We start from the raw sequence: 11,917 nt of genomic DNA, 5'->3' as shown, positions 1-11,917 counted from the left end.
ATGGTTAGCCGCTAAACCTTCCTCTGAAATAGACAAACACACTTCTGCTTGTATTTTCACACTTGCAAAGCTACAAAACGCCATTTTTAAAATCTTTATTCACTTTTTAATCAATCGTCACCTCCTCCTTTCTGCCTTTCTTGTCTCAGTAATTTAACGGCCTGTTGCCCGTTTCCCACAGACGACAACAGGAATTACATTTGTTAAACCAAACGCTGGCTTGGAACGCTGCCACCGACATTTCTCTGCACTTAATCTCCCACAGTCTGTATCCTGCCTCCCCCCATGAGAAGGAATGAGCTTCAGTAACGCCCGAGTCCAGCTGTCCCTACAGTAGCTGTGGCTACTGACTCGTTGTCGTGACGACCTGAAGGTGACGACAGAGCCCTAGAACTTTAGAGGTGATCTTATTGAACAGGAATGTCGTCTCCAGGTATCTTTAATAAAAAGGATGCATCGATAAAACAAGAAGAAGAGAGAAAAATATTCAATAATGGTGCAAAAGAAATTAGAAACAGATGATCGTGACAAATATGTTCTGAGGAAATGGGTTTGTCCTGACTGTCTGAGCGCTCAGAGGATGAAAATCTCAGGAGGGGTGAGTCAGAGGACGCCCCCCCTCCCCCTGTACTCTGTCCTGCCAGCATCCTCTTTTCACCCCGGCAGGGGAAAGTGATCAGCACATTTTCTCTTCGTCTAGAACAACAACCAACCGCACTCTCTTATCTTCGTCCAAGTATTAACCCCCTGGTAGTCATGTCAGGGCCGTGTTGAAGCCTCAAGAGAAGCTCCGCACCCCTTACGTCACCATGTTTCATTACAGTTTACACAAACACACAAAGAATGTAACAAAAAACCAAAGAAGGACAGGACGGACGGCTGAGAACATCTCCATGTCCGTTGCCAAACAGACGTCCAGATGGGGAGAGGAGGGTCAAATCGATTAGTTGAACAAAAACAAGCAAACTGCCTGCAGGTCAGATGTTCATGACCCTCAGGAGAACAGAAGATGAAGATGAAGAGGAGGAAGATGAAGAAGAAGAACTGATTTGAGTTCATCCCCTCAACGTTTCTCCTAAAAATGAAAACCAATCATCTGTTGAGGTTTGTGATGAAACTGCTCCTTTTGCCGATAAATGAATTAATCCTAAACTTTAAGATTAAATTCATAAAGTTTTTTTTTAAAATCACGTGACAGGTGTCACTAATGTTCCAGTGGGTTGTTTTGGTTCTTTGGATCATTTTGATTGTGTTCGGGGAGACGGCCGCTGCTGACTAACGGGAAGGTGACGTCAGAGCAGAGGAATGTCTGCTTGCTATAACGTGATTGGTGGACGGACAGGCTGTGGGCGGGGTCACGCTGCAGTTTAACGAGCGGTGGACGATGACCAGCTGCAGAAATAACTCGAAGAACACGGAGAACGCGCTCTGGAACGATTAAGAACATTTTATAATTTGTTTATTTCATTATAATTTTTTCTTTTTTTGTAAAAAAAAAAAAATAAAAAATGTTTTTCTTCTATTTAAAATCTTTGCTGCTGGTTCTAGTTTGCGCTCCTGCGTCCCGGGCTGGAACCAATAACGGTAAGAAGGTTCTGTCCTTCACTTTTACAGTACTGTATGTGGTTGTGTTATGGTGTGAATAAATACTAAGATGGAACTACTTTAACAAGTGTTAGTCCGCCATGAGGGCGCAGGAGATAGTACTCGTTTACTTGCTAAAAAAAAATAAAAAAAAAGAAAGAAAGAAAAAACAAAACCAATTTTATTAGAATTACATTAAATTGGGCATTTTCCAAGAAGATATCTCAAATAAATTTTTTCCTTCATATTTAAATATCATGATTTGTTTCTATTCATGAGAATGAAATTAATGTTGCGGGCTTTGAGGCTTTCTTTAATCAACTTTTATTTGCAGCCCAATAGTTTTGCACCCAGTATCCATTTTATTGACGTCATAACTTCATAAGGCCAAAAGTGAGATGTGTTAAACCAGAAAATAATTAAATTTAATAAAAACAGAGAAGAAAAAGGAAATCATTTTGAACCAGAAAACTCATTTTTGTTTGAATAAAACTGAAAACATGTTCTGATTCATAAATTTTTTTCTGGATTTTTTTTTTTCTGGACCTTTTTATTTTACATTCATTTTATCTTTTCATCATTTTGTTTGCAATCCAGCAAAGATTCACCCTATTAAATGATTTATTGATTGATTATTGCCTGTTTTTTCTGATCATCACATATTCTCCTTAAGAGTGTCGTTTGAGAATCTGCAAACAGGAAACATGTTTTGTTTAAAAAGAACTACTTCCTATATTTTTCCAAATTAATCGATGAATCATCTGATTGATTCCGCTCTAGTATAAACCACTATTCCAATCACGTGTGATTGTTCTCTCCCTCCAGACAGCGCACAGGTGAGGACCTTTGCCCTTTTCGACAGCTCTGTCACAGACGAGCCGATAGACCTGAATCTCCTCTACGCAGACGACGACGTCATCACATTTAAACGCGCCGGAAGTCGTGGCAACGTGACGGACGCCGCCGGCGGCAGGGTCTCGGATGACGCCCTGTCGTTTCTGACGGGTCCCGTCTCCACGCTCCTCATCCCCTCCTTCTACTCGCTGGTGTGCCTCATCAGCATTCCCATCAACCTCTGCGCCGTAGTCGCCTTCGCTCGCAGGATCCGGCCCAAGAAGCCGGCGGCGATCTACATGCTGAACCTGGCGTGCGCCGACTTGCTTTTCGCCTTGCTCCTCCCACTCAAGATCTCCTACCACTTCGGTGGCAACAACTGGATATTCGGGGCGTTCATGTGCCGCGTGGTCACCGCGGCCTTCTACTGGAACATGTACTGCTCCATTCTGCTCATAGCTTGCATCAGCGTGGACCGGCTGCTCGCCGTCGTCTACCCCATCGACTCGTTGGCTTGGAGGAGGCCGCGGAACTCGATCGTAGCCTGTCTGACCATGTGGACGCTGTCCCTCGCTGGTTCGGTGCCCCTCGTCCTCTCCGAGCAGACCGTCCACCTCAGGGAGTTGAACATCACCACCTGCCACGACATCCAGGACTCGCGGGACTTGATCCGGTACTACAAGTTCTACTTCATCGCGCTGTGCTGCGCCCTCTTCTTCCTGCCGCTGCTCGTCACAGTGGTGTCCTACGCCCGGGTCATCTGGGCCCTGAGCAGGGTCCCCCAAGGGGTCCCGGGACGCTCACGCAGGAGAACCAGAGCGGTGGTCATGGCCGTCACGGTGCTGGTGATGTTCGTGTTGTGCTTCACGCCCACAAACTGTCTACTTTTAGCGCACTACCTGCAGTTCCACGAGGGGGTCCAGGAGCGCCAGGAGGCCCCCGACGGCTCCTACGCGGCCTACCTGGTGTTTATGTGCGTGGGGAGCCTGAACTGCCTCCTGGATCCTCTGGTTTACTACTTCGGGTCGTCCCAGTGCCAGAGACAGCTATCTAGGGCCCTGAGGTGTGAGAAGACCCCCGAGCACAGCGGCGACAGCCGATCCTCACGCCGGTCCAGCAGCAGAACGATCCTGAAGTCCAGTCGCACAGAAAGCACCAAAATCAACTCGTCAGACGCTTCCCAGAAGAGCCTCAACAGCCAGTACAAAAAACTGTTGATCTGAGTGATTGAACTGACTCTCACCTGGGATTTTTAACGTCGGGATGGAGCAAAAGTATTTCATTCAAAAGCCCAGGTTTTACCAAATTAAGAGATCCCTCCAGCCTGACTTCTTTTTCACCCTAAGGATGAAGTGAAACAAAGGATCGGGCGAATAGTTGGAAGTCTTGCCTCTAAATGACTCCAGAGTGACTTACAAAAAAACACACACACACACACATACACACAATGTACGGAAGCAAGTTGAGATTAGATAAGAATGTTTTCTAGAACTTCTAATTCGATGAAAAGCTCTTGTTTTCAACTCTTTAAAATAGGTTTAGAAGCTGAAAGTGAATCTGTTGGTGTTCAAAGGAGGTTTTTCCTACAGAAAGCTTATTTTAAAAGCACTTATGTCTTACTTTTTTATTGTTTTTATAAACTCTTTATTTGAGGAAATTTTACTGTGATAGTTTTTTAAACTTATTTTAACTCTGACTTTAGTAAATATGCTCATTTTAAAGGATTAGATGATTGTAAAGTTGTCCTGTTATGTGAACTTTTTGAATTAACTTCACCAGAATTAATTCATACACAATCATGTGTATCTGTTCAGTTAATTCCTTTATGTAAATATAATTTATTTCTTCATCCGTCCACTTTCACCCTCTGGCAGCAGCGTATTCCATCCAGCCAGTGTTAGTTAGTTAAAGTCACGTCTTGTAAAATGATATTTAATAGACAAACTGCTCTTACTGTGACTCTTTATTCAACTCATGTAATAAATAATTCAGATTTACGTAACTGATGTAATTTTTAAAGTCTTATAATTCAGTTTATTTGTGGGCGCAGGTTCTCATTTTCTCCAGCAGGGGGCGCGTCTGTCCCGCTTATAAAGAGGAAAGAAAGACGCGACTTTATTATCTCTCAACGGGGAAATTGTCTCAAAACTTACGAACGGTGTCTCTAGATCAAGTTTTTATTTTTAGATCATAATTTGGTCCATTTTGTCCTAAATTATGATAAAATCCAATATATTCTGATAATAATGTTAACCATCATGATTAAAACCTTGTATAAATGTTTAATTTGATGCAGCACTCTAGTAAATGTAATAACTACAATTAATTAAATATGAAAATAAATTGATTTAAAAAAAACTAATTAGATAAATCGTAACTAATTAAATAATAACTAAGTAGGTAAGTAAATAAATAAATAGATAAACAGATAGGTCCGTCCGGAAGCGTTTCTGCACCTGGGCTGCGTCACGATTGGCTCCTCGCGCTCACCTGACTTTGTGACGTCACGTAGGTGTAAAAACCGGCTATGCGATGAGAGCATGGCAGACAGACACCAGGAGAAGCGACGCGGCCACACCCGTGGCTCCTTCATTTTTGTTGTTTTCTATGCCCGGTTGGCTGTCATGACTTCGAGTCCGCGGTGGTTCCAGCTCTTCCTCCTGCTGTGCTGCGTGCAGACGTGTTTCCTGACGCAGACAGGTGAGTTTAAACTCATTATTTTGGTGTTTTTTAACTATATTGTTTCTGGTGGAGTCATGAGGGGAAAAGGTGCTGGTCCGAACGTTTAAACGGGCCTGTGTATCGGTTTCGATCCAGATCTCCTTTATTGGCTTGATCAGTCATAATCTGTTTGATTAATAAAGTTTTATTCAAAGTAGGTGTTTGCAGATGGTTCAGGTTCAAAGGTTTATTTACCTGTTGGGAGTTCTCACCTGACAGGGACCGAGTCCAACAGATGTTTGACTTTCAAATTTGTGTAAATGTGTGTAAAAACGAATCGGCTTCACGTGTCACGACTTTGTACGAGTACGGAAGAACAAAAGCGACAAAATCAACACGAGGGAATGTGAGAAGTGTCATAAATGCACAATTAAGTTCACCAGAGGATATGAAAGACAAGTAGCATTAAATGGTGCGAAAACGCTGACCTACATTGTTATTCTCTGTCGTATTTTCATTTTTCCTGGTGTGTTCTCTCGTCTTTTTTAGCGAATCTTTATCGTTTTACGACGTTTTCAGGACCGACTGAGGAACAAGTATTCCAAATAAAGCCCATGTATACCCTTGAGTCTTGCCGACTAAGACTCATCGATTAATCGACTGATCGTTTCAGATGCAGACGATCCTGACGACAAGCTAAGAGGCTTCACCGGTACCGAGACCGCCGATGGCGTCTGGGTCAACCCCGACGGGCGGCGAGTCCTCACCAGTGGGCTCACCACCGTCTTCCTCCCGATCGTCTACATCATCGTTTTCGTCGTGGGGCTCCCTGCCAACGCCTTGGCCATCTGGGTCTTCCTCTTCAGGACCAAGAAGAAGCACCCGTCCTCCATCTACATGGCCAACCTGGCCCTGGCCGACCTCTTCTTCGTCATCTGGGTCCCCTTGAAGATCGCGTACCACTTCAACGGGAACGACTGGATCTACGGACAGGGTTTCTGCAAAGTCCTGGTGGCGTTCTTCTACGGGAACATGTACTGCTCCATCGCCTTCATCGCCTGCATCAGCGTCCAGCGGTACTGGGCGGTGGTCCACCCCTTCGCCCAGCATCGGAGCAACAATAAAGTACCCGTCCTGATCTCCATCGCCATCTGGGCGGCGGTCTGGCTCCTCACCATCCCCCTCTACCTCTATGATCAGGAGGTCCGAGCGTCCAACCTCAACATCCGGACCTGCCACGACATCACCAAGCCTAGCCAGAAGAAGACGGCGGCGGGTTACTTCCTGACCATGGGAATCGTGGGATTTGTGGTTCCCGCCGTCATTTGCGTGATATCCTACGTCCTCATGCTCAAGGCTCTCAGGAACAGCATGGCGGACCCGGCCACCGCCAAGAAGCGACGGAAGGCGGTGGTTCTGATCGTGACGGTGTTGGTCATGTTCGTGGTTTGCTTCACGCCCAGTAACGTGATGTTGTTGGTCCACTACGCCCACCTGCTGGACGAGAAGCACAACAGCCTGTACGGGTTCTACATCACCACCCTGTGCCTGGCCAGTCTGAACAGCTGTTTGGACCCGTTCATCTACTACTTCATCTCCGAGGAGTTCAGGGAACACGTGAAGAACACGTTCATCTGCAGGAGCGAGAGGACGGCGGAGAGGATGAGGGTGTCCTTCAGCGCTCTGAAGTACTCCAAGAAGAGCAACGCGTACTCGTCCGAGTCGGGCAACACCCACAGCACCGACTGCTAGGGCGCCGCCGGATTCACCGCCGACCTCAGGGATTAAATGAAACGGGTTCTGGATTGAAATGTATGTTTTCATACGATAATCCACTTTTTCATTGAATGCATTTTGCTTCTGTTTCATCTGGATATGAATGTTTATCTTTTAGTCACATTTTGATTGCCTGAAATTTTAGCCGCCTGCAGCTTCCTATCGACCTGTGGATCATGTTTGTTTGACGTGGAATCAGTACAACTTTTGGAAATCTATATTGAACTTTTTTGAAAAAATATTATTTTTGTTGGTCGTCAGGTGTTTTTCTACCTGCTGGTAGGCTGTCAGGAGTCGTCGTTCAGCTCTGATTGGCTGAGGTGGTAGAAACATCGGATACGTCAAGTTATTTGTTCCTTATTTTCAGTCATCTTTGTATTTAATGTTTGTTTTTTATATTTGTAAGTCGAAGAAGAATATTTTGGACCTTAAATAAAAAAAATTCTGTATATAATTTGTGGAAGATTTTTCAGCACTCCACCATCCAAAATTGATCCTTTACAGCAGGGGCGTCAAACTCATTTTCACCAAGCCACATAAGCATAATGTCTTTCCTTGAAGGGCCAGATGTAACTTATAACTCTAACTAAATGTAACTCCTTAATGTTAAGTAACGCTAAATTTATTACTTATTTAAGTTAAAAACATTACAGTTGCATAGAAAAAAATGTCTTTCTCTGTTCAAAATAAAGTTGGATTGGATTGGATTATAACATGAATACTTGTATTTTGTCAGGTTATTCAACCCACAGAACTCCATCAATCAAGGACCAAACTATCAAATGAATAAAGAAAAATAACATCAAACACCAGTCAAGACATTAACTTTGTTGAAAATGGGTTTTTGTCAAAGTTAAAATGGGCTGAATTACTGCATTGTGGGAAATGTAGTTTTGGTCAAAGCACGCTTTTGACCTATTTAGTTTTAGACACTCTGACCTTTTATGCCACATAAAGTGATGTGGTGGGCCAAACAGCATAGGATGGTGGCGTGTCGGAGTTAAGACAGGCTCTGGTGGTCAGGAGGTGCTTCCAGATGACTGGACAACTACAGCCAATGTGATCAAGGAGACAGGTAGGAGAGAACTTGGTCTGTCATCTGGAAAGAAAGTAGATAAGGAGACTTGGTGGTGGAATGAGGGGATACAGGAGTGTATACAGAGAAAGAGTTTAGCTAAGAGGAAGTGGGACAATTCAAGAAATTTTCTACAAATCCAGTTGATTGAAACTAATTTATTTAATGTGGATCGATCTACTGGCGCCCCGATTTAACCAGTATTATAGTCCACAATTTTATTCAGTCCTGAGTGAAATGGAAAAAAAAGGAAGTATATTCTTTATGTCTGAAACAGTGGAATTCTGACTCCATACCTTCAGCTACAGCGGAATAAAAAAACCTGGACGACTTCCTAGCCGGACTTTTTTCTGGGGGACAACAAGCGGAAGTAAACAAAGAGGTTTAGTAGCGTTAGCTTCTCCGTTCCTGAAGTCAGTTGAAAAAGTCTATTTTATCTTAGTTTTTGTGGTATTTAGTTCAGTTATTAAAATGTCTTCATTTGACTCTTTGGGAAATTTAGTTGTAAATCGACTAAAAGCTGCTGAAGAGGAAGTTTTTGGAGCTTTAAAAAAAACTACCGTCAAGAACGAAGAAAAGAGAAACCATCAACGCCGACTGCTGGATCTCTGCCTCAGAGCAGAACTGAAGTTACACCGGATAGGTACACAAAAAGTCATTTAATGAACGAAATAGAAGATTTTATGGTCAATTCATCCGTATTTTAACAAACGTAACTGATTTCCTGGCAGGTCTGCGTTTGTGTGCTAGTGTTAGTTTGTAGTCATAGTAACGTGATGCTCCTGTTGTTGTCCCTCCAGATGGTCCACAGCATCATGTCTGTAAGGAGGAGGAGGTGGAGGTCCCTGCTGACCAGCAGCTCTGGAACCAGGAGGTGAAGTCCAGTGTGGACCAAGAGGAACCAGAGGTTCTCCACCTGAAAGAGGAACCAGAGGTTCTCCACCTGAAAGAGGAACCAGAGGTTCTCCACCTGAAAGAGGAACCAGAGGTTCTCCACCTGAAAGGGGAACCAGAGGTTCTCCACCTGAAAGAGGAACCAGAGGTTCTCCTCCTGAAAGAGGAACCAGAGGAACTACACAGCAGTCAGGAAGGAGAGCAGCTTGTACTGAAGCAGGAGACTGATGCTGTTATGTTGACTCCTACTCATGAGGAAAATGACCACAGTGAAGATCAGACTCTGGACATGAAAGCTGAAGATGGTGCAGCACAGACAGAGTCTGTTGACAACATTTCGGTTATCAGCTCTGTGGTGGGAGCAGCAAACATTGACCTCCTGATGTCTAACAGCTCTCATGTATCCGTCAGCCATGATGAGAGAGGAGAAACAGGCAGAAAAGATGCTGAGGTTGAGTCTCAGTTTCAGTCCCAGGGAAGAAGAAACACCTGTAAGAAGCCATATGTTTGTAATTTATGTAAGAAGGGTTACACACACCTCAAGAATTTGAAATCCCACATGAAAATCCACACAGGTGAGTCATGTTACAGGTGTGAAACGTGTGGGAAAGATTTTATGGGCAGTAGTGGGTTGAAAGTACACAAGAGAATCCACACTGGAGAGAGGCCATACAGATGTGAAACATGTGGGAAAAGTTTCAAAAGGTCAGATTGTTTAGCTCGACACATGAGAGTCCACACAGGTGAGAAGCCTTACAGGTGTGAAACATGTGGGAAAGGTTTCAAAAGGAGTTATCATTTGGTTGAACACATGAGAGTCCACACAGGTGAAAAGCCTTACAGGTGTGAAACATGTGGGAAAGATTTTATGGGCAGTAGTGGGTTAGTAAAACATGAGAGAGTCCACACTGGAGAGAGGCCTTACAGGTGTGAAACATGTGGGAAAGATTTTAGGTCCTGTATTGCGTTAGTAAAACATGAGAGAATCCACAGCGGAGAGAGGCCATACAGGTGTGAAACATGTGGGAAAAGTTTCAAAAGTAGTCATCAGTTGGTTAAACACATGAGAGTCCACACAGGTGAGACGCCTTACAGGTGTGAAACATGTGGGAAAGGTTTCAAAAGGTCAGATTGTTTAGCTCGACACATGAGAGTCCACACAGGTGAGAAGCCTTACAGGTGTGAAACATGTGGGAAAGGTTTCAAAAGGAGTTATCATTTGGTTGAACACATGAGAGTCCACACAGGTGAGAAGCCTTACAGGTGTGAAACGTGTGGGAAAGATTTCAAAAGGTCGGATTGTTTAGCTCGACACATGAGAGTCCACACATGTGAGAAGCCTTACAGGTGTGAAACATGTGGGAAAGGTTTTATTAACAATAGTACGTTGATAGTACATGAGAGAATCCACAATGATGAGAAGCCTTACAGATGTGAAACATGTGGGAAAGATTTTAGGTCCAGTAATGTGTTGATAAAACACAAGAGAATCCACACAGTTGAGACGCCTTACAAGTGTGAAACATGTGGCAAAAGTTTCAAAAGGAGTGATCATTTGGTTCAACACATGAGAGTCCACACAAGTGAGAAGCCTTACAGGTGTGAAACATGTGATAAAGACTTTAAATGCACAACAGCTTACAGAAAGCACATGAGAATCCACACAGAGTTAGAACCCTGATATGTTTTTGACAGAGATAAAACAGCTGGTCAACAAACATGAACAAAAACATCTACTGACATGAAATGAATTAAAATTGTAGAGAAACTTATAACAGACCCACAAGTTCAGCCTCTCCTCCTGCCACACTCCAGCACAGCAGAGCAGGAACACCGGACTGTGACACACACAAACACTGAAAATAACATGACCCCTTTGAAGAGGGATATAACTACCCAGAGAATGTCAATGTGACCGTTCTCTGGGTGACATCGAAGACATTGATAAGGGAAACTAAGGACTAGTGACCACGACTGAGACATTCTATGAGGCTGGAGAGCTACATAAGACACTATGTCACATCACATCAGGTATCCTGCTCATCTACGATGGAGCTGTTGAACTGGTCATTCAGTGCAATTGATAGAATATTCTCTACAAGACAGGTAATGGTTATGGACTAGTAAAGGTTGCTAAACAACAACTTTTGTTCACTCAAATAACTGATGCAGACACATACTGTGCACCTATTGGGACTAAATGGATGATTTGAAACAATAATGTGCTACAATGACTGACAAAATGTAATGTATAAATTTGATGAAAACATTGGGATGAGAGATGTTTTGTTTACAAGCCAAATGCTTCTACCTGTCAGCCCTTTTCTTGAAATAGGTTTGATGTTGCAAATGAGTTGAAGGTGGTAAACTCTATTGTAATGACATGTCTGAATAAAGACCCCAACTTAACAAATAAACAAATTAAATGTGACCACCCTGTTGTGTTAAAGTAGCATCGTTTCAGAACATACAGGTGAAGATTCTGTTCTGTTTCTTTGTTTCATTACCAAAATAAACTCACAGTCAATTGAGTAATTTTAAATTGCAATCATGCAGGGTAGATATCTGAAAGATAGGGCAACTGATCCGAGGGGATCTGTCAAAGGATCTGAGATCTGTCTCTGCCTACGGTAAAATAAAATCAAGGTATGATTTGAATGAGTAACAATGTAATCCTACATGGTGCAACAAAATAAAGCTTTATATACTCTCATGTACACATTATACTGTTCAGTGATTTTATTTTACTTTGCAGCTAAAGAAAAACTAAAATGGTAAATACTGTTGAACAATATCATTACTGGGATCGAATAAAATGTTTCACGTCTTCACAATGCTGTTGAATGATTTTTATCTGTAGTTATGAGGAAATAAAATCAGTCATTAAAAATCCCATTAAGTATGAATGAAGATACACGAATGTGAACAATAAGGAATAATAATAATAATAATCTTTAATCTTTATTGTCCACCGGGGTGGAAATTCATCTTTGGCTCACCAGACTTACAGACAAGATATTTAAGACACAATACAGCAGTGAGGATCACACCATAGAAAGGTAAGACAACAAAATAATTAACAAGTATCAGTAG

The 11,917-nt window shown here is 42.9% G+C and overlaps 3 protein-coding genes across 3 annotated transcripts; all 3 read left to right on the top strand.

Annotated features, from left to right (window-relative positions):
- Positions 1-1,392: 1,392 nt before the first annotated feature.
- On the top strand, positions 1,393-4,415 carry LOC137608712 (proteinase-activated receptor 1-like). Its single transcript, XM_068335257.1, has 2 exons — positions 1,393-1,584; positions 2,410-4,415. Exons 1-2 carry the CDS (start codon positions 1,509-1,511, stop codon positions 3,639-3,641), a joined length of 1,308 nt encoding a protein of 435 aa, XP_068191358.1. The 5' UTR covers positions 1,393-1,508; the 3' UTR covers positions 3,642-4,415.
- A 150-nt stretch (positions 4,416-4,565) lies between these two features.
- LOC137608713 (proteinase-activated receptor 2-like) lies at positions 4,566-7,309 on the top strand. Its single transcript, XM_068335258.1, has 2 exons — positions 4,566-5,118; positions 5,753-7,309. The coding sequence occupies exons 1-2, from the start codon at positions 4,959-4,961 to the stop codon at positions 6,829-6,831; spliced, it is 1,239 nt and encodes a 412-aa protein (XP_068191359.1). The 5' UTR covers positions 4,566-4,958; the 3' UTR covers positions 6,832-7,309.
- Positions 7,310-8,311: 1,002 nt separating this feature from the next.
- LOC137608710 (zinc finger protein 678-like) lies at positions 8,312-11,622 on the top strand. The gene is made up of 2 exons (XM_068335255.1): positions 8,312-8,573; positions 8,731-11,622. The coding sequence occupies exons 1-2, from the start codon at positions 8,402-8,404 to the stop codon at positions 10,503-10,505; spliced, it is 1,947 nt and encodes a 648-aa protein (XP_068191356.1). The 5' UTR covers positions 8,312-8,401; the 3' UTR covers positions 10,506-11,622.
- Positions 11,623-11,917: the final 295 nt, after the last annotated feature.

The sequence above is a fragment of the Antennarius striatus genome, chromosome 15 (assembly GCF_040054535.1).
Source record: "Antennarius striatus isolate MH-2024 chromosome 15, ASM4005453v1, whole genome shotgun sequence".
NCBI classification, from domain to species: domain Eukaryota; kingdom Metazoa; phylum Chordata; class Actinopteri; order Lophiiformes; family Antennariidae; genus Antennarius; species Antennarius striatus.
Note: the sequence above shows the minus strand (reverse complement) of the source record. Positions and strands in the feature narration are given on the sequence as shown.